General features: G+C 41.2%; 1 protein-coding gene across 1 annotated transcript in view; it reads right to left on the bottom strand.

The window, feature by feature from the left end:
* cenpf (centromere protein F) overlaps positions 1 to 24998 on the bottom strand; it is a 58381-nt gene that overhangs the window by 28622 nt on the left and 4761 nt on the right. The window contains exons 2-10 of the mRNA XM_078405801.1: positions 22722 to 22918; positions 17387 to 17499; positions 15581 to 15681; positions 13859 to 14144; positions 12079 to 12281; positions 5111 to 5236; positions 4452 to 4580; positions 3967 to 4089; positions 1620 to 1755 (exon numbers count right to left, since the gene is read on the bottom strand). Of these exons, the coding sequence (XP_078261927.1) occupies positions 1620 to 1755; positions 3967 to 4089; positions 4452 to 4580; positions 5111 to 5236; positions 12079 to 12281; positions 13859 to 14144; positions 15581 to 15681; positions 17387 to 17499; positions 22722 to 22918 (1414 nt within the window). The remainder of the gene's footprint in view (positions 1 to 1619; positions 1756 to 3966; positions 4090 to 4451; positions 4581 to 5110; positions 5237 to 12078; positions 12282 to 13858; positions 14145 to 15580; positions 15682 to 17386; positions 17500 to 22721; positions 22919 to 24998) is intronic.

Below are 24998 nucleotides of genomic sequence, written 5' to 3'. Positions count from 1 at the left end.
AACACATTAGTTTTGCAAATGTTAAATTAACATTCAAAAGGTCGTGGAAAGGAAAGATTTCATCTATACACCAAATGTAAACAATTTGCTCCATCTACACTGTGTTTCACTAAGGAAATTCTCCTCAAGTTAAATGAAGCTTTAGTTTTATATAAATTTAAAAATAATTTTACGGAAACACCAGGTTTTTTTTCAAACCCACCTCATACCTTTTTTTGCCTTTATTTCACACGTTTATTTAAGAGTATTATTGAACAGGAATAACATCCTTCCCAATTGATTGTGGCATCCTGATGAATCAGCATGTAATGTGACTGCATAATCAAAACTACCTGAAGCTAACTCTCTCTTTCATATTTTATAGTCGAAATTCTACAAATCGACCAATTTTGTCATCAGCGCATTCAGAAGCCGACAGCAATTTAGCAATTTAACATACAGCTTCCCACGTTGCTGCCAGTGACGCAGTTCTCCACAGGACTGTACTATTTTAAAGACTTTGTACTGCATTTAAAGTAAATCAGATGAAGAAATGAAAAATACTTTGATAATTTTATCATTTATGACATGGAGTCTGTGCAAGTTTTTTTAATTGGCATTTTAAGCCATTTTTACAGCTCAACTCTCCGAAAGCAGCAGTAAAAAAACAACTATTGTTTATATTTCCCCAAATAGATATTTTCAAATCTGATGGATTTTTCTTATAAATTGTAGTATATTTTTAGTGCAAAATGTTTTTGGAAAATAACTAAAAGCTGCACTTTTCCAATACAACTTTGTTGTGGGAATCAAAAAAAGGAGAGTTCTAAACAGGGATATAACCCGATTTTTATGTACACCTTTGGCTAGCACAATTGCTTTGCCACTGTCCACAAGACCTACTTAGTCCTCAGTTCTATGTATCTTTCAAGATGCTCACATTATTATGTTTAGAATCTAAAGATATTCCAGGTAGTTAAAATTGGAACAGTTATACATTTTACTATTAGAGAATATAGTGCATATAATACTGCATATTATTTTAATTATTAATACCAAGTAAATAGCATTTATCGTTATCAATTCCAATCTAATCAAAGCATCACGACATTGAAATCAATTCGTTAAATGTGAATGTAATATGTTTTTTTATTTTTAATGTTGAAAGGCAAGGGGGGAGTGGATAGAACTTCTTCAAATAACACTTAGGCAATCACAATCACACCTCAAAAATCTGTTTCTCTGCTGGTGATTTGTATTTCGAATTTTATTCCCACCACCAACAGAAATCTACCATTTTAGACTTCCATATGTCAGAAGATTTGGCTGTTGGCCATGAAATTATAACAGTCAACTCCACTTGTAATCATTGTAAATTGTTCTCGGTCCTGGAAACCAATCAACAGCTAACAATGCAAGGATAGACTATTGGTCGTCATTTAAACAGTCATAGTCCACATCTGATTTGTGCAGATTTAAAGCAGTTGTTCTCCAAGAACAATTGTTTGAGACAACTTTTACAAATTGCAAATTCTTAAAACAATTGTTCATAAAATCAGCAGGCAGAAAAGATTAAGCTGATTAGTTTTCTTAATCCTTGCATTTTACATCGCCAATAATTAAAAAGATAAAATACTTACTTTTCACATCTTCTCCATAATTGTATGCATGGGTAGAATCCTGCTTCACCGTTTGTAGTTCATTTTTCAGTTTGCAAATGTTTGTAGAATTCTGGTGAAGCTGATTTTTAAGATTGTTCCGTTCTTCCTGAACATCCTGACAGAAGATAATTTATAAAAACTTATTTCTAATTCAAAATTTACTTTAAAATCTGAATAAATAAAACTGTATAAAATAGAATGAAATCATATTCAATAACTGACTGCAGACAAGATTCAATAAAAGTCGCAATTTGAAAAATTTCTCATGCTCGTCCATCCCTATTAAAAGTTTTATATTTCACCTCTGCCACCTGCAGAATAGATCTTTTCATTTGGAGCCGAAAACAGTAGGTGCTGAAAATTCAAAACAAAATCATCTAGAAACTTAGAAGAACTTTTAGCTAGAACTCAGCTTGCCAAGCAGTATCAGTGGAGTGAAAAACGGAGTCAATGGTTCAGGTCAAGACCCCTTCATCAGAACAGGATAAATGCAAGAATGTTAATTTGTAGACTTTTCTACAATGGTCGGTGCTGGGGCCGCTACACGTTGTATATTAATGATTTGGACGAGGGGATTGAAGGATTTGTGGCAAAGTTTGCGGATGCTACGAAAATAGGTGGAAGGGCAGTTAGTGTAGAGAAAGCAGGGACTCTGCAGAAGGACTTGGACAGGTTGGGAAAGGGGGCAAAGAAGTGGCAGATGGAATATAGTGTAGCAAAGTGTGGAGTCAAGCATTTTGGTAGTAGGAATAAAGGCATAGACAACTTTCTAAATGGGGTGAGAATCCAGAAATCGGAGGTGCAAAGTGACTTGGGAATGCTGGTGCAGGATTCCAAAAAGTTAATCTGCAAGTCGAATCGGTAGTAAAGAAACCAAACTCAATGATAGCATTTATTTCAAGAGGGCTTGTATACAAAACCAGGGATGTAAGGTTGAGGCTCTATAAGGCGCTGGTGAGGCCGCATTTGGAATATTGTGAGCAGTTTTGGGCACCAATTCTGAGGAAGGATGTGCTGGCTCTGGAGAGGGTCCAGAGGAGGTTTACAAGAATGATCCCAGGAATTAGTAAGTTAACCTATGATGAGCATTTGTCGGCATTGGGCCTGTACTTGTTGGAGTTTAGAAGAATGAGGGGGGACCTTATTGAAACATACGGAATAATAAAAGGCTTGGATAGAGTGGATATGGAGAGGATGTTTCCACTAGTGGGCGAATCTAGGGCTAGAGATCATAGCCTCAGAATTAAAGGACGTTCTTTTAGGAAGGAGATGAGGATAAATTTCTTTAGTCAGGGGGTGGTGAATCCATTGAATTCCTTACCACAGAAGGATGCGGATGCCAAGTCAGTGGATATTTTTAAGGCAGAGATAGATAGATTCTGGATCAGTAAGGGTGTCAGAGGTTACGGGGCGAAGGCAGGAAAATGGGTTTAGGAGGGAGAGATAGATCAGCCATGACTGAATGGAGGCGTAGACTTGATGGGCCAAATGGCCTAATTCTACTATTCCTTAAGACTTTATGTCTGTGTATGCACAGATGGAAAGAATATGCTTCTTTTCTCATTTTCTTCAGTGTCATTGAAAGGTCATTGACTTAAAAAGCTTGACTTTGCTTCTCATTCCAGTGATGCCTTCTGATGTAATGTATACTTCCAGAATTTTGTTTTTGATTATTTTTATAGTTAGCTTCTTTATCGCTCATTTTCCATTTACTTATCCATTGCTCATATAATTTCCATCTTTCAACTACTGTCTGTCTGTGCTCAATGACACCAACAGGTTCTCTTCAGTCTTTTGCAAAATTAAAAAGATCTTTTCACAGAATTGCACCTTCCTTCTAAAAAAATCTCAAACTCTCTCCCTACCAATCCCAATCTGTGCAAGTAAACACTGTCCAGATAAGCTCTTGGACATCCACTATCTATTCCCCAGTATTGCAGCTACTGACATCCGCTACTCTAGAAATCTCTTCATGAACTTGTCAGGCCTTCTGCCTGACGTTCACGATCCCCAAATCAATTGCTGAACCATTTTCTCCTTGTACTTTCTAATCTGCTTTCACACAAAATGTTTCATTCATGCACCATGGAAGATGTCATCTACATTCAAATTTCTATTCAAACACAACCTATTGTTGTTGAGACAGAAGATTCATTAAAATGTCAGTAATTGAGCCTTCCTTGTCTTCTTGAAATATTGTTTTGCCTCTCTATACAAATAGCCATTTAAATCATGAAAAAATGATAAGCATTTGGAGAATTCGAGATAAAAAAATGTACAGAGTAGACCTTCCAAAATACAATCTAAATTATTTATTAAAACTCACTTCAAGTTTTTTCTTCTGATCATTTTCCTTTGACTGATTTTCCTTTAGCATTTGGTCAGAATGGTGCAATTGTTGCCTAACTTCATCCATTTCTTTCTCCAGTTTCTGTTTGCATGCTAATAACTGTAACCAAAAAAATATATTTTATAATGTGACACATCCTTTGATCTCTTGATGCACAAAGGCAAAGCACAAATATTTTAAATTAGTTTGTTGTTTTCCAACTACAAAATTAATGATCGTATGTCGATTTGGAAATAAATAGTTCTTAAGTTTCCTCATTCTAGTGCATCATGTATTTAAGGTCTACAGTTTAACTATCGAGTTAATAATAGTTCACAATGCCTTTATTGTACAACCACAATAAATAAAAGTTAAGAAAGCTTAGTATTTTATTCATTGGCAGTAGTCTGCAATTTATTCAATAATTTAATTTGCACTCATTTATGAGATCTGAATCCATTAATTTTAAATGCAATACATACTCGATCAATGTCTAATTGAAGAATATTGCATTCATTTTTAGTTTGTTGTAATTCCTGATTCAGTTTATTTTTTGTTTGTATCATCTGTTGATCTGCACTTTGCAGGTTGTGTTGATGATGAGAAACTTCCTGCAGAGTAGAAGATATATTTGCAATTTAAAATGCTAAACATCAGAGTAATGCAGTGTCAAAGATTAAAACACTATTCATTACACAAATTAAACAATGAATAACAATTTGCGTAAAACATTCTGAATTTCCCCAAACGTCATTATCTTGACTTCAATTTTCCCAAGAACTCATACACACTTCATTGTCACATGCAGTGACAGACTCTGGGAAGAGTTCCACACTACTCACTGAAGTTAAGAATTGAAAGCACCACCAATTGACAAGAATAGGAATATCAATTCTACATCATAATCAGCAGTAAACTGCATGACAATTGTCTCAAAATTAAGTTGGAAGAGTCATTTTCCATTCTGTTTACCAAATTATTTGTCCAATGCTGCAGAACGATTTATGCAACACCCCCATCCCCACCTTTACCAAACCAGTAGCAGCTATTTTAACATGAAATTGTAACACATTTTATATTTTTGAACTCTTTGTGTACAATTGAAACCAATGCCACAGTATTGTAATTGCACGTTGATCACCTCTTGTAATTCCTTTTCCTTGTCTTTCAACTTCTGCTCAATATTGAATCGTGTGCTCTCAGCATTTTGCCTACAGCAGTTCAGTTCATCTGTCACCTGCTTTAATCTTTTTTCAACCATTGCACACTGAAACAAAACAGAGAAACATAGATATGCACATTATTTCTCTCTTTATTCTGTCACAAATATCATTGTTTATAATGCACAGGGAGCAAATTATTTCAACATTATTTAAATTCATGAAGTGCACAGCTTCAAATGATTGAATCAAGATTTAGTTTAGTTCAGAGATACAGCATGGAAATAGGCCCTTCAGGTCCACGCCAACCATTCATCACTCCGTTCACATTATTTCTGTGTTATCCTTAATTTCGCATCAAATTTACAGAGGCCAAGAAACCCAGGCTTCTGACACAATGAGGCAGCAGCTCTACCAGCTATGTCACTCTTAATTTTTGTCATTTTGTTGGTCAAATTTGTCACTACTACATATGAATCTGGACATAAATATGGTTGCACCACTGGTAAAATGAATCATCCACCTTGAATTGAAGACTGCAGTAGAAGTGAATAGAACAGAACTTCCTTCAACTCTGAATGTTACAGTGTTTGTAGATTTCCATAGTACAAGCAGAAGCCATTTGCTCCATTGGACTTGCATTGACCAATCTTTGGATAGAATTATTCACATAGACAAAAACACCTGCTCTTTCTCCTTAGCTCTGCATTTTACATCCCTGTAAGTTATATACTCAGTTTGCTTTTAAGTGCTTTCATTGAATTTGCTTCCACCATTTTTTAATCTGTTCCATAAATATTCCAACACCTGTAATGTAAGGGTTAAACAGACTATGTCAGCTAAAATGGAGTTGTCAGATAAATTAGCAGCACCACATTTCAAACCCTGCTTAGGAAAACAACTAGATGTTGTCGAAGACAAGAGCAGGCCCTGCCCATCTGCGTGGAATTATGTTGGTTATGCTGGGGCTGGCGATAGGGAGTACAGTAACAGAGATTGTCAATAGGCTTACAGAGCTGGAGGAAGTAGGAGTGGAGCAGGTTAAAACCAAAGCAGCCAAGGTAAATCTGAATCAAAGACAGACAGAAAATAAAGGAAATATGTTGACAGATCAGAAGGCGATGTTTATATCGTTGTTAAAAGCCGGGATGGAAAGTGATAAGATTGATGGTCTCCAGCCTGCAGTACTGTATGATCTTTAGAGACAGTATTGTGAGAAAGGGCAGACACAGTCAGGAAACCTAAGGAAGGAGGAGGAGGCAGTGAAGCCCTCTGCACCTTCTGTGCCACAGCTCTCCCCTGGTTGTGGCGTCTCAGCCGCTCCTTAGACTAGGAATGGGGCTGGGGTTCCAGGGCTCAAGTGCGAGCAACCCCTGGAGTATCACCTGGAGACCCGAGGCCACACATTCAGTTAACCTTACGGGGAGAGGGAGAGAGATACAAGGACCTACGGAGAAAGATGTTGCAGACGCCCTTGCCACTTTGCTAGAATATGTGCGAACTCGGGGGTGGGAGATTAACCCTTCCAAGATACAGGGCCCAAGTCAAACTGTGCAGTTTCTGGCCATTCAGTGGGTTAAAGGAGATCACATACCAGAAAAGATCAAGATCAGAATCATTAATATAGCGACTCTTACGAGTAAGCAGGAAGCTCGGCGATTTGTCGGAGGTGTCATATCCCACATCTGACAATCCTGTCAACCTTTGCTTGCCGTTACTCGAAAGAAGCTTGTTTTGAATGGAACCTTATACAGCAGTGGGCTTTTGATACTGCCAAGGAAGCTGTCGCCCAGGCCCTGCCACTTCCTCCACGAGTGACAGATGCCCCATTTGAATTGCAAGCCTCAGTAAATGCAGACTTTGCTATTTAGAGTCCATGGCAGCAACAGAATAGTGCCCCTGGGCCTCTGGTCAAGCAAGCTGCCAGATGCAGCCACTCCTTACACTCTTTTTGAAAAACAACTGCTGTGCTGTTACTGAGCACTGGAAGAAACTGAAGGACAGTCAGGGGAAGTCAAGGTCCCCCTGTGACCAGACCTTCCTATCATGACATGGATTATTTCCGAGACCCCCACCGATCGATTTGGCAGAGCACAACAAAGTTCAATTGTTAAATGGAAATGGTACATTGCTGAAAGAGTCTAGTTTAGAGATACAGCGCGGAAACAGGCCCTTTCAGCCCACTGGGTCTGCGCCAACCAGCGATTCCCGCACATTAACACTATTCTATACCCACTAGGGACATTGTTTTTACATTTACCAAGCCAATTAACCTACAAACCTGTACGCCTTTGGAGTGTGGGAGGAAACCCAAAGATCTCGGAGAAAACCCACGCAGGTCATGGAGAGAACGTACAAACTCCGTACAGACAGCACCCGTAGTCGGGATCGAACCCGAGTCTCCGGCGCTGCATTCACTGTAAGGCAGCAACTCCTGCCTTAGCGCTGTCAAAGGAGTGGACGGTGTTAGCAATTTACATGAGCAAGTTGCTGAAACCCCTCAGTCTGCAGATCCTGACCTGGCCAGTCCCTAGCTTGCCAGACTCACCTATTAAATGGGGAGCACACTGAGCGAACTATCCATGGGTCAGCAACGAAATGCATGCCGTGGTTCAGAGGCTTCGTCTGTATTGAAAAACGGAAAGCGATGCTGGAAGGCAGCAGCTTTTAACCCTGATGCACAGACTATTGTACAGCAACAAGGCTCTGAAGGTTCCAGTCAATATGCAGAATTGGTCGCAGTCCACTTGTACTGGAAGAAGACAAGGAAGCTCATATCTACACTGACTCCTGGGCTGTTGTCAATAGCACGGCTGCTTGGTTACCGAAGTGGAAAGAGAAATATTAGAACATTGCAGGAAAGCCCCTTTTTTGTGGCAATACCATCTGGGAAGACATTTGGGAGAAAGCCCGATGCATGCCCATTACTGTCCATGTGCACGCACACATGAACAATTACTCTGACGTGACTTTGCACAATAACATCATGGATCAGATTGTGCAAGTAAAAACAATAGAACCATCGAGGAAGAACAGCGCCATCTGTGTGTATGGGCACATGAGACTTCTAGACATTTAGGGATGCAAGGAACTGTACAGTGGGCTAAACAGCGAGGTCTGTCGCTCTCCTTTGACAAAGTTAGTGAGTGTGTGCCTCAGTGCGAAGTCTGCCAAAGAGCTAAAAAAACATCCGTTATTTAAACGACCAATGGCACACATTAAGCGAGGGAGCAGCAATGCTCAGGTTTAGCAAGTCGACTATGTTGGTCCACTTCCCCTGCAACAAAGATACCAATATCTTTTAACAATGGTTGACAAATACTCTGGCCTTTTACGAGGTAGAATCAGTATGGACAGAACTGAGGAATTGTAAGAATAAAAAGACCCTAATGGGAGTTGTCTACAGGCCCCCAAACAGTAGCCTGGATATAGGGTGCAAGTTGAATCAAGAATTACAATTGGCATGTCGCAAAAGTAATGCTACAGTGGTTACGGGAGATTTCAACATGCAGGTAGACGGGGAAAATCAGCTTGGTAATGGACCCCAAGAAAGGGAGTTTGTGGAGTGCCTCCGAGATGGATTCTTAGAGCAGCTTGTACTGGAGCCTACCAGGGAGAAGGAAATTCTGGATTTAGTGTTGTGTAATGAACTGGATTTGATAAGGGAACTCAAGGTAAAAGAGCCATTAGGAGGTAGTGATCATAATATGATCGGTTTTAATCTACAATTTGAGAGGGAGAAGGGAAAATTGGAAGTGTCACTATTGCAGTTGAGCAAGGGGGACTATGGAGGCATGAGAGAGGAGCTGGCCAGAGTTGACTGGAAAGAGACCCTAGCGGGGAAGATGTTGGAACAACAATGGCAGGTATTTCTGGGAATAATACAGAAGTTGCAGGATCAGTTCATTCCAAAAAGGAAGAAAGATTCTAAGGGGAGTAAGAGGCAACCGTGGCTGACAAGGGAAGTCAATGACAGTATAAAAATAAAGGAGAAGTATAACAGCGGGAAGCCAGAGGATTAGGACTCTTTTAAAGAGCAACAGAAGATAGCTAAAATGGCTGTACGGGGAGAAAAGATGGGGTTGTAGTGGGCCAAGTAGGCCGAAATAACGGGAGCCGCCACAGGGTATGAATATAAGCTAGCCAAGAATATAAAGGAGGATGGTAAAAGCTTCTTTATGTATGTGTAGAGGAAAAAATAGTTAAGACAAATGTGGGTCCCTTGAAGCAGGTGAATTTATAATGGGGAACAAGGAAATGGCAGACGAGTTGAACAGGTACTTTGGATATCTGTCTTCATTAAGGAGGTCCTCAGGTGATGGAGGAACTGAAGGAAATTCACATTAGGCAGGAAATGGTGTTCGGTCGACTGATGGGACTGAAGGCTGAAAAATCCCCAGGGCCTGATGGTCTGCATCCCAGGGTACTTAAGGAGGTGGCTCTTGAAATCGTGGATGCATTGGTGATCATTTTCCAATGTTCAATAGATTCAGGATCAGTTCCTGTGGATTGGAGGGTAGCTAATGCTATCCCACTTTTTAAGAAAGGAGGGAGAGAGAAAACAGAAATTATAGACCAGTTAGCCTGACATCGGTGGTGGGGAAGATGCTGGAGTCAATTATAAAAGAAGAAATTGCGGAACATTTGGTTAGCAGTAACAGGATCGTTCCGAGTCAACATGGATTTACGAAGGGGAAATCATGCTTGACTAATCTTCTGGAATTTTTTGAGGATGTAACTAGGAAAATGGACAAGGTAGAGCCAGTGGATGTAGTGTACCTGGATTTTCAGAAAGCCTTTAATAAGGTCCCACATAGAAGATTAGTGGGCAAGATTAGAGCACATGGTAATGGGGGTAGGGTGCTGACATGGATAGAAAATTGGTTGGCAGACAGAAAGCAAAGAGTGGGGATAAATGGGTCCCTTTCAGAATGGCAGGCAGTGACTAGTGGGGTACCGCAAGGATCGGTGCTGGGACCGCAGCTATTTACAATATACATTAATGACTTAGATGATGGGATTAAAAGTAACATTAGCAAATTTGCGAATGACACAAAGCTGGGTGGCAGTGTGAACTGTGAGGAGGATGCTATGAGGATGCAGGGTGACTTGGACAGGTTGTGTGAGTGGGCAGATGAATGGCAGATGCAGTTTAATGTGGATAAATGTGAGGTGATCCACTTTGGTGGGAAGAACAGGAAGGCAGATTATTTTCTGAATGGTGTCAACTTAGGAAATTGGGGAAGTACAAAGAGATCTGGGTGTCCTTGTTCATCAGTCACTTAAAGTTAGCATGCAGGTACAGCAGGCAGTGAAGAAAGCTAATGGCATGTTGGCCTTCATAACAAGAGGAGTTGAGTATAGGAGCAAAGAGGTCCTTCTGCAGTTGTACAGGGCCTTAGTGAGACCGCACCTGGAGTACTGTATGCAATTTTGGTCTCCAAATTTGAGGAAGGACATTCTTGCTATTGAGGGCGTGCAGCGTAGGTTCACTAGGTTAATTCCCAGAATGGTGGGACTGTCGTATGTTGAAAGACTGGAGCGACTAGGTTTGTATACGCTGGAATTTAGAAGGATGAGAGGGGATCTTATTGAAACATTCAAGATTATTAAGGGATTGGACACGTTAGAGGCAGGAAACATGTTCCCAATGTTGGGGAATCCAGAACCAGGGGCCACAGTTTAAGAATAAGAGGTAGGCCATTTAGAACGGAGATGAGGAAAAACATTTTCAGTCAGAGAGTTGTAAATCTGTGGAATTTTCTGCCTCAGAAGGCAGTGGAGGCCAATTCTCTGGATGCTTTAAAGAGAGCTAGATAGAGCTCTTAAAGGTAGCTGAGTCAAGGGATATAGGGAGAAGGCAGGAATGGTGTACTGATTGTGAATGATCAGCCATGATCACATTGAATGGCGGTGCTGGCTCGAAGGGCCGAATGGCCTACTCCTGCACCCATTGTCTATTACACCATTATGGTACCAAGGAGAATATCTAGTTTGACACAGTCACCTGCTGTTCTTATAGAGATAAAAGTTATTATACAAGTGCATGCTTCTACCATTAGAACAGAGCTTCACCTTCGGGGAGAGAAAGGATCTTCACCTTTGGGGAGAGCTTCACTGGGAGGGAGAGAGAGCTTGGACCCTGGTGTGTGCCGGTGACATCCAGACAGATGAGACCGGTTATTTTGTCACTTTATTGATTTTTCTTTTCTGTTTTACTTCTATTTTGCTTCAATAAATAGTTATTTGTGTTCTTCAGCATGTGCTTTCTCCATTAATTGGTCCAAATCCTTAAATCCTGCATATATTTTGTTACAACACCTCACAGCAAAAAGGAAATATATTTTTCCTCGTATTGCCTCAAGTTCATTTTTCCCCATTACTGACTTTTATTCCAGGAAGTAATTTTCCTATATGTAATTTACCAAAACTATTTATGATTTTGAACACCGATAATTGAATCCCTATTTAACATTCTCTACTCTGCAGGATAATTCCTGTTTCTGCATACACTTGGTTCGTTGTTGCTGTTACAATTCTTATGAATTTTTTTTGCACTCTCTGAAGGGCAGGACAACCTAAAGCAGGTGCAGTATACTCAAAATAGTAAGCAATATGATTTTTACACACCGAGGGTGGTGGGGGCCTGGAACACATTGCGTGGTGGTGGAGGCAGATACAATAGTGACATTGAAGAAGCTTTTAGATTGACACATGGATTTGCAGGGAATGGAGGGATATGGATCACTTACCAAACAGGGCATCAGACGGAAAGTGTATCACAATATTGTATAAAGTTATTCTAAGAGTACATGCTGAATATCCATTTAAAAAAATGGGAAAAAATATCTCAACTAGTTATCGCAAATTCACAGAATATATATGTATCCAAGTCTAAAGGTTTATAAATCAGAAATTTAAGAGAGTGAATTAATTCAGCCTTTCATACCTTGTTATTGCTCTGCTCACACTGTTGAGTCATCTTGGTCAATTCTTCATGGCATTTTGTGAGTGTGCGTTCTTTCTCGAAAAGACCGGATTTAGTTTTCTCAAATTGAAATTGAATTTCAAGAAGCTTGCTCAGATGATTTTTTACTTCTTTCTGCTTAGCTTCAAATCGAGATTCCAGATCCAAAACTTTAGTTTGCAGTTCTTCAATTAAAAAACAAATCCATCCATCAAAATTGTATATTAGATACTATCACGCAAAGAGAAAAAGGAATGGCTAATATTGGGGAGAGATTGCAGTATATTTGACCAGAGGAAGTAATGCAAATTTTTCCACCTTGATTCATTGGTAAAAATTACCAATTTACATTACTTTGTACCATGTTTAAGAGAAGGACAATTTGAGGAAAACCTTGGATTGTTCATACAGTTAACCCAGTTTAATATCATAAAATCAACTCAATTTTGGTTACAAGCATGGTTGTTTTTTTTTTTTTAAATGAAAGCTGGCAAACATGGGGACCAGCCTGAGGAAATCCAAGCTGTCACAGGGAGAACGTGCAAACTCCGTATTGATAGCACACAAGCTCAGGATCAAACCTGGATCTCTATGAAGCACTCTGGTGCTGTGACAAGCAGCAGCTCTACCAGCTGCAACCCTGTACCCCTGCCCCACCAGTTGTGTACCAATTACCAATATATTGATCGCTTGTAAGATAAAAAATATTCACATTGGTTTCACGCAGAATTTCTTATAAAGTTGGACTCAACATATATTGGACCATCAGAATAGTTCTGCAACTGGCTGTGTTACAATGAATTTACCTGTTTGTTATCAACAGCTCATCACATCCAGCCCACAGTTCAGACCCCGCTACATTGAATTGCATGACCCGCTTACACTCCAGCTTCATGAGTGAACCACTGGGATTTTTTTTTAATTGGATACCGTGTAATCAGATCATATTTGGAGTATTGAGAGAAATTCAGGGCCCCATATCTGAGGAAAGACGTGCTGGCTCTGGAGAGGGTGTAGAGTAGGCTTACGGGAATGATCCCAGGAATGAGTGGGTTAACAGATGATGAGTGTTTGACAGAGTTTACAAGGATGAGGGAGGACCTCATTGAAACCTACTGAATAGTGAAAGGCCTGGATAGAGTGGATATGGAGAGGATGTTTCCACTAGTGGGAGAGTCTAGGACCAAAGATCATAGCCTCAGAATAAAAGGACGTCCCTTTAGGAAGGAGATGAGGAGGAATTTCTTTAATCAGAGGGTAGTGAATCTGTGGAATTCATTGCCGCAGATTGCTGTAGATGGATTGTACACTGTGGATGGCTCAGATATTTGTCAATGGATATTTTTAAGGCAGAGATAGATTCTTGATCAGTATGGGTGTCAGGGGGTTGTGGTGAGAAGGCAGGAGTCTGGGGTTAAGAGGGGAAGATGGATCAGCCATGATTAAATGGCGGAGTAGACTTGAAGGGCCGAATGGCCTAATTCTGCTCTCATCACTTATGAACCAGTTTTACTGTAGTTTCATAAGGTTATACAGCAGAAAAAGAGACATTTCGACCCAACTCACCTGCGTCAGTCAAGATGCCCATCTATGCTAGTCCTATTTGCCTGGATTTGATCCATATCCCTCTCAGCCATCATCCCTATTCATGTGCATAGAGTCTACATTTAAAAAAAGCTACAGGAAGCAGCTTCCCTTTTCACTCTGAGAATTCCCTAATGATCAGTTATTAGAAAAATGCATTTGCTGGTTACTACAATACCTTGATTTTGTAATTTCAGCTGCTCCATCTGCTTTGAACTGTCTGTGGTATTGTTACTCCATCCTGCAGAATGGGTGCCCATTTCCAAAGACTTGGGATGGTGCTTGAAGGGAGTTTCTTCCTGTTCCCACTGAAAATTCATGGCAACACCCTTTAACGGGGTCTTCAGTGAGGTATGCTGACTTGGAGTTTGACCTTGTTGCCATGGAAACACAGCAGAAGCAAATTGATGCCGTGCAACATTCAGCTGGCTAATGGTGTTTTGAGGTTGAGCTTGGTTGACCAACTGCAAAATTGTAAACAATAATACATTTTTTTCAGAAATGTTCTACTACAACAATGTTTAGTTTAGTGTACTGAGGTACAGTGAAAAGCTTTTGTTTGCATGCTATCCAGTTGAAGAAAAGATATGCACATGTACAATTGAGCCATCCACAGTGTACAAATAAAGAAGAAAGAGTACAACATTTAGTGCAAGATATAACATTGAGGTCCAATAAAATATAATTCAAAAGTCTGTAATGGGGTAGATGGGTGGTCAGGACTGCCCTCGACATGATGAGGACCAACTATTCAGTTGCCTGAAAATAGCTGGGAAGAAACTAGTCATACAGCTTGAAAGCAGACCCTTTGGCCCAACTGGCCATCACCGACCAGCATCCCCAACTACACTAGTCCCACCTGCCTTCATTTCGCCCATATCCTTCTAAACGTATCCCATCCATTACAGTAAGACTGAGGACCTCCTTTACACAACTCCAAAATAATGGCGCTGTGCAGTTGAACATCAGTGTTCCTGAGAGTAGAGTAATATTGATACATCTTTCTGGATATCTTATTACTGCTTTAGTGGACTCTTCCTGAATCTGGAGGTACGCATTTTCAAACTTCTGTACCTCGTGTCTTATGAGAGCAAGGCGAAGAGGGAGTGACCAGGGTGAGAACAGTCCTTGATTATGTGCTATAAGCCTAAACTGAGAAAGTCCTTCTCCTGAAGGGTAACAAGTGGTTTCGCGGGAAAGACACCGAGGGAACAGAATATCAGTCTGATGGTTGAGAATGATCATGAGAACCCAGCCAACTCAGGGAGAGGGTTAACCAAGTATGTGGAAAAGCAAAAACAATTGGCGTTAAAGGTGACAAAGACAGAGGAACTGAGAGAATGGAAGAGTTCTTCCAGGAAGCAGAGTGAAAGAAAGTGTAGAGGTTTCCAAGAGAACTCGTTGACTTGATGATTGTAGTTGTTAACTTAACCTCTGAGATGGAGATAGAGATGCCGAGGAAAACAAAAGGGAGGTGTTAAAGTTGGAACAGGCGAAAGTGAGAGCAAGGTGGAAATTGTTAATAAATGTAATGAAATTCTTGGGAGTTCATATTGATGGTTCTTATTAAACATCTTGGGACATTGTGCTATGAGTAAGCAGCTATGTAAATGCAAATGATCACTGCTGCAATCTGTGTTGAAGAAATGCTTGCCTTGCATACAGCTAACAAATCTGAAATGCACTATCTGACAGGCTCGTGGAGACCGATTCAATTGAGACTATAAAGAGCAAGCACATACTGCTCAGTTCTTTTTGTTGTTTCCCTTTAAGTGAAAGGGGTAGAAAATAAAATCAGGTGTAATGTGGAATCATTCATGTTTCAAGTAGAGCGCCCCCTACCCCCCTTGCCAGAACTGCATTGTCAGCAAATTCTCTTTAGTGGACAATGACATCTTACCGTGGCCTGAATTGTGTCCAGTTGTCTTTCCAATCGGCTTCTTTCTTCCACTTCCTTATTATATTTTTCCTGTAGCTCCCTAAATTTTGATTCTGGTAAACCTATTAATTAAAAACAAATTAATTAAGAATAAATCAAGCTTTTTCAACTTTCCTTCGCAAAACTACACAAAAGTATTAAAGCCTTTTTGAGTGTAGCATGCAAGATCAGTAATCACCACATTTTGCAACAGCAGTACAATTGTGGATTTTATTGTGGTTAAAAACGTACCACTTGATTTCCTTTTCAAAAAGTTGTGGTAGCACAAAAACAGCAGATATTAGGCAGAGCACAACAGTTTATAATTACCTTGCAATCCGCTGAAAGACTGCCTAGAATACATGTTCATCAACTAATTGTCTCAGAAGCAAGGGCACTATTTATAACCCTCTGGCGGTACCTGGTATTGAGCCACGCGTGGTGCGAAACCTCGGCTCGGGGGGGTGGGGTCACAGAAGTTGGAATGGGGAGGAGTGGCAGTTGGTAGTGGAGTTCCGGAAGGAGTTGGACTGGTTGGGGAGCTGTATGGTGCTTGAGAAACAATAGAAAACTTTGCTTGACACGTGTCCCGCTTCATTGGCTTTGCTTGACACCTGTGTCCTGCTCCATTGGTGACCCCCGACGGTCTGAAATAGGTATTTTGGATCGCAATAATGGACGCCGCCAACGCTCGGCCCTTCGTTGCCGCCAACCAGGCCCAACAAAGCACGGTCACACTTAAGCTGCCGGTCTTCTGGACCTCGCAGCCCTAGGTGTGGTTCCAGCAGGCAGAAGCTCAATTCCACATCCGCAGGTTTACAGCCGACGACACCCGCTACTTCTAGAGTGATACAGTGTGGAAACAGGCCCAACTTGCCCACACTAGCCAACATTGTCCCAGCCACACTAGTCCCACTTGCCTGCGCTTGGTTCATATCCCTCCAAACCTGTCCTATCCATGTACCTGTCTAACTGTCTTTTAAACGGTGGGATAGTCCCAGCCTCAGCTACCTCCTCTGGCAGCTTGTTCCATACTCCCACCACCATTTGTGCAAAAAAGTTACCCTTCGGATTCCTATTAAATCTTTTCGCCTTTTCCTTGAACCTATGCCCTTTGGTATGAAGTTTCATCTGGCAGCCTGTCCACTTTGTCAACATTGCATCCTTTTGAAGTCAAATACCATTTCCCCCATTTTTCACACTACTTTCAAATTTTGTGTGGTCTCTATATTTTTTCCCCCTGTACACTTGAATTTGCCATTTATCCATGTCTCAGCACCAAGCTCCAGGAAGCGCAATCGCCTTCCTCTAGTAAATTAAGCAACCATTCGCCACAAATCTCCTTTCCACTCCAAACCTAACCTCATATTCTATGCCCCTTTTGTTTCCAATATTTCTGACAGCCCTTTGATAAAGGCACAATGAAACAGCATTTGGAAATCCATATGCACTCAAAAAAGTTATAACTTTCTACCCCAAACCTAATCTCATATTCTATGTCCCTTTTGTTTCCAATATTTCTGACAGGCCTTTGAGAAAGGCATTTGGAAATCCATATGTACTCAAAAACGTCATAAATCTGATTCTTAAAACATGGACTGACTTTTTGCACATTCCATTAATTCACATTCTGGATGTGAGTGTATTTTCATCCTGAACTGGTGTTTTAAAAAGCAGACACAAGGGCCTTGCCCCACTGGGTTTATTCTACACGTTATGTTAACGAGTGACTCGATGTGATTTTTTTATGTTAACATTTTTACAATATGGAAATGTAACCAAGCATACCAGATACAATTTTTTTTGGTGTTGGGGACGTAGAAAGTTTTTTTTCCGGTGTTCCAAATGATACATCTGCAGACACGGCATTTGTTTGGCATCGCTCTAAGTCAGATCTGTATCTATAAAAACAAGAGCGCAGGTGTTAGATGGCAGTAAGATCTAATTGTCTTTCCATTTATACAACCTGTAATAATTCTTAGTTTCATTTCAACAGTAACTAAAGGACAAAACAAAATCCCTAAATGCAGTTCAGCTAAATAATTAAGCTACTTAATAGTAATTTGAACAAATATGGATCCCTTCATTTTTCTTGCTTATTAATACATTTATACAATGTTTTGTCAATATTAATTTCCTGGCTTTCAAAGAGAGCGAATGCAAAATATGTAGTTACTAATTTCATTTAAAGACTCACAAATGGCTAATGTTTATAATCTCATTACTTATGAATTAATTGTGAGTGTAGCGTACGTCAAAAAGAGTATATTTATCCACTCTCCACATCGGTATTCTACTACATAAGGAGAAAAAATAAAATGGGAAAAACAGCAAAAGTCACATCATTATAACAACAGAAAACATTTTCTTTGTCAGTCATTTTCCCCCTTTCTTTAATCTGAATACAACAACTGCTTGCTGAGATACAGTTCCAATTGAACCCTGATATCCAAAGTGGCTGCATTTTGTGTTTAAAACAAATAGAAAGTCCATAGGTTTCCTTGACATGCATCAATACAAGAGTCCAATGACGTCTTCAATATGAATTCCATATGATGCACCTCAATAGTTACTGAATACTGGTTATTCATAGAAAGCGTGATGATTTTTCATCATATTACAGCAGAGGAACTGAAGTGTAGTACCCTTCCTACCACTGAATATCATAAAGTTCCAGGTCTCTACATTTACCAACCGAACCAGTTGTGTTTTAAGTGCTAATTTATATTGAAGAAATAAAAGAGAATCAGAAACGTTAAAACATCTACATTGGGGGTTTCCTTTGAGAAGGCTGAGGGAGGAATAGCTAGTTATACAACATAGTGGTGGGGATATAGTTAGAGTGGATAGCAAGAAACTTTTCCCCATAAAGAAGACATCCAATACATGAGTGCATAGGTTTACAGTGAGTAAGAGGTCTAGAGGAGATCTGATTAATTATTTTTCACACAGAAAGACGAATGCAATCAGGAACATATTGCATGCACATGGAATTTCTTTAACCAGAGGGTGGGGAATCTGTGAAACTGGGTATTTTTAAAGCGGAGATTGATAGGTACTTGATTAGTAAGGGATTGAGAGGGGAAAATAGATCAGCCATGATCGAATAGCAAAGCAGACTTTATTGTCCGAATGGCCTAATGCTGCTGCCATGTCTTATGGAAGGTGGTGACGATACCTTTAAATGATCACAAAGTTTAAAAGTGACTAGATCAGTACTTGAATCACCAAGGCATTAAAGGTTACAGAAGAAGTGCTGGTGAATGAGATCAGTAAATAGGGTACGATGGTCAGCCTAGACATGGAGGGGCAAAGGGTATGTTTCTATGTTATATGACTCAATAACTACTGTTAATTCAAGAAATGATTCAAGTTTCAACTGAATTCAAACTGCTGAGTGAATTTAAATGGCACCATCTGGTGGTAGGACCAAGATTCTTCTTTTATTTCTGGCAGCCTCGGGACTTTGGTCGTGCCAAGACCAGCAGTTTCTGCACTGTTGGACGAATACCAACACACATCCAATTCATTTCTTGCCATATTAAAATATAATATAATGCATTTGAGTGAACCCAATGAATTAAAGGTAGTGGGAAACAGAGCCCCGGTGAGTTTCAGGCTGCATTAGTCGGCTTGGATGTTTCAGACCTTGATCTCCAGCGTAGGAAACTGCAAATGCTGGTTAAAATGCTGGAGTAACTCAGCGGGTCAGGCAGCATCTCGGGAGAGAAGGAATGGGTGACATTTCGAGTAGAGACCCTTCTGATGTCAGGGGAGGGGGTGGGACAAAGATAGAATGTAGTCGGAGACAGGAAGACTAGTGGGAGAACTGGGAAGGAGGGGGGATAGAAAGGGAAAGCAGGGACTATCAGAAGTTAGAGAAGTCAATGATCATGCCTTGCCTTACACTTCACTTGAGGTGTAAACTACCCAAGCGAAATATGAGGTGCTGTTCCTCCATTTTGCGCTGGGCTTCATTCTGACAATGGAGGAGGCCCAGGACAGAAAGGTCAGATTGGGAATGGGAGGGGGAGTTAAAGTGCTGAGCCACCGGGAGATCAGGTAGGTTAAGATGGATTGAGCGGAGGTGTTCAGCGAGATGATCGCCGAGCCTGCACTTGGTCTCGTCATGTAGAGAAGTTAACACCTGGAACAACGGATACAGTAGATGAGGTTGGAGGAGGTACAGGTGAACCTCTGCCTCACCTGGAAAAACTGTTTGGGTCCTTGGATGGAGTTGAGGGGGGAGGTAAAGGGACAGGTGTTGCATCTCCTGCAGTTGCAGGGCAAAGTACCTGGGGAGGGAGTGGTTTGGGTGGGATGGGACAAGTGGACCTGGGAATGGTCTGTGGGAACAGTCTCTGTGGAAAGCAGAAAAGGGGTGGAGATGGGAAGATGTGGCCAGTAGTGGGATCCCGTTGGAGGTGGCAAAAATGTCGGAGGATAATATGTTGTATGCGACGGCTGATGGGGTGGAAGGCGAGGACATGGGGGACTCTGTCCTTGTTACGAATAGGGGGAGCAAGAGCTGAGGTATATTGAGGAGACACTAGTGAGAGCCTCATCTACAATGGAAGAGGAGAACCCTCATTTCCCAAATGAGGACATCTTCGAGGCCATTGTATGGAACACCTCATCCTGGGCGCAGATAGAAACATCGAAAATAGGTGCAGAAGGAGGCCATTCGGCCCTTTGAGCCAGCACCGCCATTCATTGTGATCATGGCTGATCAGCCACAATCAATAACCCGTGCCTGCCTTCTCCCCATATCCCTTGATTTCACTAGCCCCTAGAGCTCTATCTAACTCTCTCTTAAATCCATCCAGTGATTTGGCCTCCAATACCCTCTATGGCAGAAAATTCCACAAATTCACAATTCTCTGGGTGAAAAAGTTCCTTCTCACCCGTTTTAAATGGCCTCCCCTTTATTCTAAGACTGTGGCCCCTGGTTCTGGACTCGCCCAAAACTGGGAACATTTTTCCTGCATCTAGCGTGTCCAGTCCTTTTATAATTTTATATGTTTCTATAAGATCCCCTCATTCTACTAAACTCCAGTGAATACAAACCTAGTCTTTTCAATCTTTCCTCATATGACAGTCCCACCATCCCAGGGATCAATCTCGTGAACCTACGCTGCACGGCCTCAATTACAAGGATGTCCCTCAAATTAGGAGACCAAAACTGTACACAATACTTCAGACGTGGTCTTACCAGGGCCCTATACAACTGCAGAAGAACCTCTTTACTCTTATTCTGAAATCCTTTTGTTATGAAGGCCAACATGCCATTAGCTTTCTTCACTGCCTGCTGTACCTGCACGCCAACACTCAGTGACTGGTGTACAAGGACACCCAGGACTCGCTGCACTTCCCCCTTACCTAACCCGACACCATTGAGATAATAATCTGCCTCCTTATTTTTGCCGCCAAAATGGATAACCTCACATTTATCTATATTATACTGCATCTGCCCATTCACTCAACCTGCCAGGTCACCCTGCAACCACCTAACATCCTCTTCGCAGTTCACAGTGCCACCCAGCTTTGTGTCATCCGCAAACTTGCTAGTGTTACTTCTAATTCCTTCATCCAAATCATTAATATATATGGTAAACAGTTGCGGCCCCAACACCGAGCCTTGCGGCACTCCACTCGCCACTGCCTTCCATTCTGAAAATGACCCGTTTGCTCCTACTCTTTGCTTTCTGTCTGCCAACCAATACTCTATCCATGTCAACACCCTACCCCCAATACCATGTGCTCTAATTTTGCTCACCCATCTCCCGTGTGGGACCATATCAAAGGCTTTCTGAAAGTCAAGCGGCGCATTCTGAAAGATGTGGCGTAGACGGAGGAATTGGGAGTAGGGGATAGAGTCTTTACAGGAAACAGGGCGAGAAGAAGTGCAATAGACAATAGACAATAGGTGCAGGAGTAGGCCATTCAGCCCTTCGAGCCAGCACCGCCATTCAATGCGATCATGGCTGATCACTCTCAATCAGTACCCCGTTCCTGCCTTCCCCCCATACCCCCTCACTCCGCTATCCTTAAGAGCTCTATCCAGCTCTCTCTTGAAAGCATCCAACGAACTGGCCTCCACTGCCTTCTGAGGCAGAGAATTCCACACCTTCACCACCCTCTGACTGAAAAAGTTCTTCCTCATCTCCGTTCTAAATGGCCTACCCCTTATTCTTAAACTGTGGCCCCTTGTTCTGGACTCCCCCAACATTGGGAACATGTTATCTGCCTCTAATGTGTCCAATCCCCTAATTATCTTATATGTTTCAATAAGATCCCCCCTCATCCTTCTAAATTCCAGTCAAGATAGCTATGGGAGTCAGTAGGTTTGTAATAGATGTCGGTCAATAGTCTCTCCTGTGATGGAGACGGTGAGATCCAGAAATGGTAGGGAGATGGTCCAAGTAAATTTGAGAGCAGGATGGAAATTCGTGGTGAAGTTGATGAAGTCAGCGAGTTCTGCATGGGTGGAGGAGGTAGCACCAATGCAGTCATCAATGTAGCGGAGGTAGAGTTCGGGGATAGGGCCAATGTACACCTGGAACAGGGATTGTTCAGCGTACCCTACAAAGAGGCAGGCATAGCTAGAGCCCATGCGAGTGCCCATAGATATGCCTTTGATTTAGAAGAAGTGGGAGGAGTCAAAGGAGAGGTTGTTGAGAGTAAGGACCAGGAGAGCATTGGTAGATGGAAATTGGCTGGTTCTGCAGTTGAGGAAGAAACAGAGGACTTTAAGATCCTCCTGGTGGGGGATGGAGGTGTCGAGTGACTGGGCATCCATAGTAAAGATGAGGAAGTGGGGCCTGGAAAACTGAAGTTATTGAGGAGATGGAGAGCATGTGTGGTGTCTTGGACATAGGGAGAGACAAAAACAATGGGTCTGCCAGGACAGTTCTTTTTGTGATCTCCAGTGTTCTTGACCTTGCCTGCAATCACACCCATGCCCAGTGATGTATGACCAATCTGTGAGTGAGAGGATGGCAAATCCATAGATAACAAGAACCCCCAATCAAACGATCCCTTGTTTCATGAAACCAAGCAGTTCTGCCTATGGGCCATAATATCCTGGTCACTTAATTAGCACAGTAAAAATTATAACTTTAACCTTTTGTTCTCTTGCTCAAGATTCTCCACATGTTTTTTGCTTGATGCAAGTTGACTCTCCAAGTAATTAATTTGTGATTCCTTCAGCTGCAGTTCATGATAAATCCTCTGCTTGGTTTTCTCAAGATTATCACACGAGTCATTTAGAGTCTGACACTCCCGCTTCAGAGCGCTTGCTTCTGTTTTTTCACTCTCCACCTGTTTTACAAGGAGTAATGAAAATGCGAGTTAATCGTCAGAAAATTGCTGCCATTAAAATGGTTCAGAATATTTAGAGATATCCTCCAATCATAATCTTCCTGTCTAAGGTTTTGACGGGCTATAATTCCATGATCCAAAAGTGGTTTATGATTAATTTCCATCTAGGCAATGTAAGCAGGTTGTTTAGGAAGGAACTGTGATGCTGGTTTACACCAAAGATAAACACAAATCCTGGAGTAACTCAGCATAACAGGCAACATCTCTGGATAGAAGGAATAGATGACGTTTCTCTCGATTTCACACCTTACCCTTCCATATCTCTCATTTCCCTCCCCCCTGACTCTCAGCCTGAAGGAGGATCTGGACCTGAAACATCACCAATTCTTCTATCCAGACCTGCTGCCTGTCGTGCTGTTGTGTCATTTTGTGTCTACCTTCAATGTTTATTTTATAAGGGGAGCAATCAAAAAACTTAGAATAGTATTATTCCAATAAAGTGAATTCACAGTTGTCTGCTTAATGGCTGATTGCACCCACATTTGAACCAGAAGAATTCAGGATTTATATAATCCTGATTGCTCTGGGAGATGCATTGTAAAGGTTGTCAGAAAATAAAATTGTATTCAACAGAAGGCTGAGCAGACCTCTGTAAAAAATTATTCTCCCTAGACTAACACAAGATATTACTAAGATGCAATTCCTTTGTAAGAGATCCATGTACAAGTGCATCCTATAAGGTTCAGGCGAGTGTATTAAATTTCATGTGACAAAAGGGACCAAGAACACCTGGAGGACAATATTACTCCTTCATTCAACAAAATAAAAAAACACAATTCTTCCAATTACCTCTTGGGGGTAAATTATCCAGCCCAACTATTTTAAAAGTAAGACAAAATGCCATGCAAGTCATTGCAAACTCTGTCCATAGGTTTCAAGAAACATCTCAAGATTAGCAAAATTGTACTTCATGGCGAGAATTTATAATGCATACCTGTCCTCGGTGGTGCTATTCAATTCTTATTTTATCTAAAGGCCAGAATTGGAAGGATTTTAGGAGATACCAAGGATTTTTTTTTTTGGAGGGGGGGGAATTTCACAATCAAGGTTAATCAGAAACCAATGGAGGTCAGCAATCACAGGGCGGATGCAGCCCCTGATGCTTGATAGGACATGAGCTCTAGAATTTTAGATTAATTAATTAATGACACAACAGTCATACAGCATGGAAACAGGCCCTTTGGCCCAATTTGCCCACACATATCCCAGCTACGTTAGTCCCACCTGCCCTTGTTTGGCCCATATCCCTCCAAACCTGACCTATCCATGTACCTGTCTAACTGTTCCTTAAATGTCAGGATAGTCCCTGCCTCAACTACCTCCTCTGGCAGCTCATTCCATACACCCACCACCCTTTGTGTGAAAAAGTTACCCCTCAGATTCCTATTAAATCTTTTCCCCTTCATTTTAAACCTATTCCTCTGATGATGTTATGTGACAAGTTATGCACTGAGATAATCAATACAGCAAAGAAGCTGTTCAGCAGATGAGCTGATGCAAGCATTGAGGTGGAAGAAGTGGTATTGGTAATGCAGACCTCCCAACATTTGATTTCTCAAATTGATAATTTTGATGTCCAAAATTTTACATCAAAATCCATAATATGGTGCGTAATGCAAAAAAAGTATGCATGCCAAATGCGCATACGCGTTGCGCTACATTCATGTGTGAAAAACGACTATTATTTCCAAGTCTGTAGTTCTTGGACTACATGTACAATGTCAGGCCTATCATGACTATATTCTGCTATTTATAGAAAAGTTATTGAACAGAAATACTTTTTACAACACAAAGAAAAAATTGTTTTGTTTTTTCTATTTTGCTTTTTCCTTCCACATCCCAATTCTCTTGGTATTGAATAAAAAAATAACGGTCATAAAATGTATGACTATGTTATGAAGAATTTCATTTAAAACTGCACATACCTAATTTCATTGAAGACATTGTTGCTCCAGTGGCCTTCAACAGCTGATCATAACGGTCCATGTACCCCCGCACCCACTACCCTCCCCTCCCACCC

Source organism: Rhinoraja longicauda, chromosome 9 (assembly GCF_053455715.1).
Source record: "Rhinoraja longicauda isolate Sanriku21f chromosome 9, sRhiLon1.1, whole genome shotgun sequence".
NCBI lineage: Eukaryota > Metazoa > Chordata > Chondrichthyes > Rajiformes > Arhynchobatidae > Rhinoraja > Rhinoraja longicauda.
This window is presented reverse-complemented; position numbering and strand designations above follow the sequence as displayed.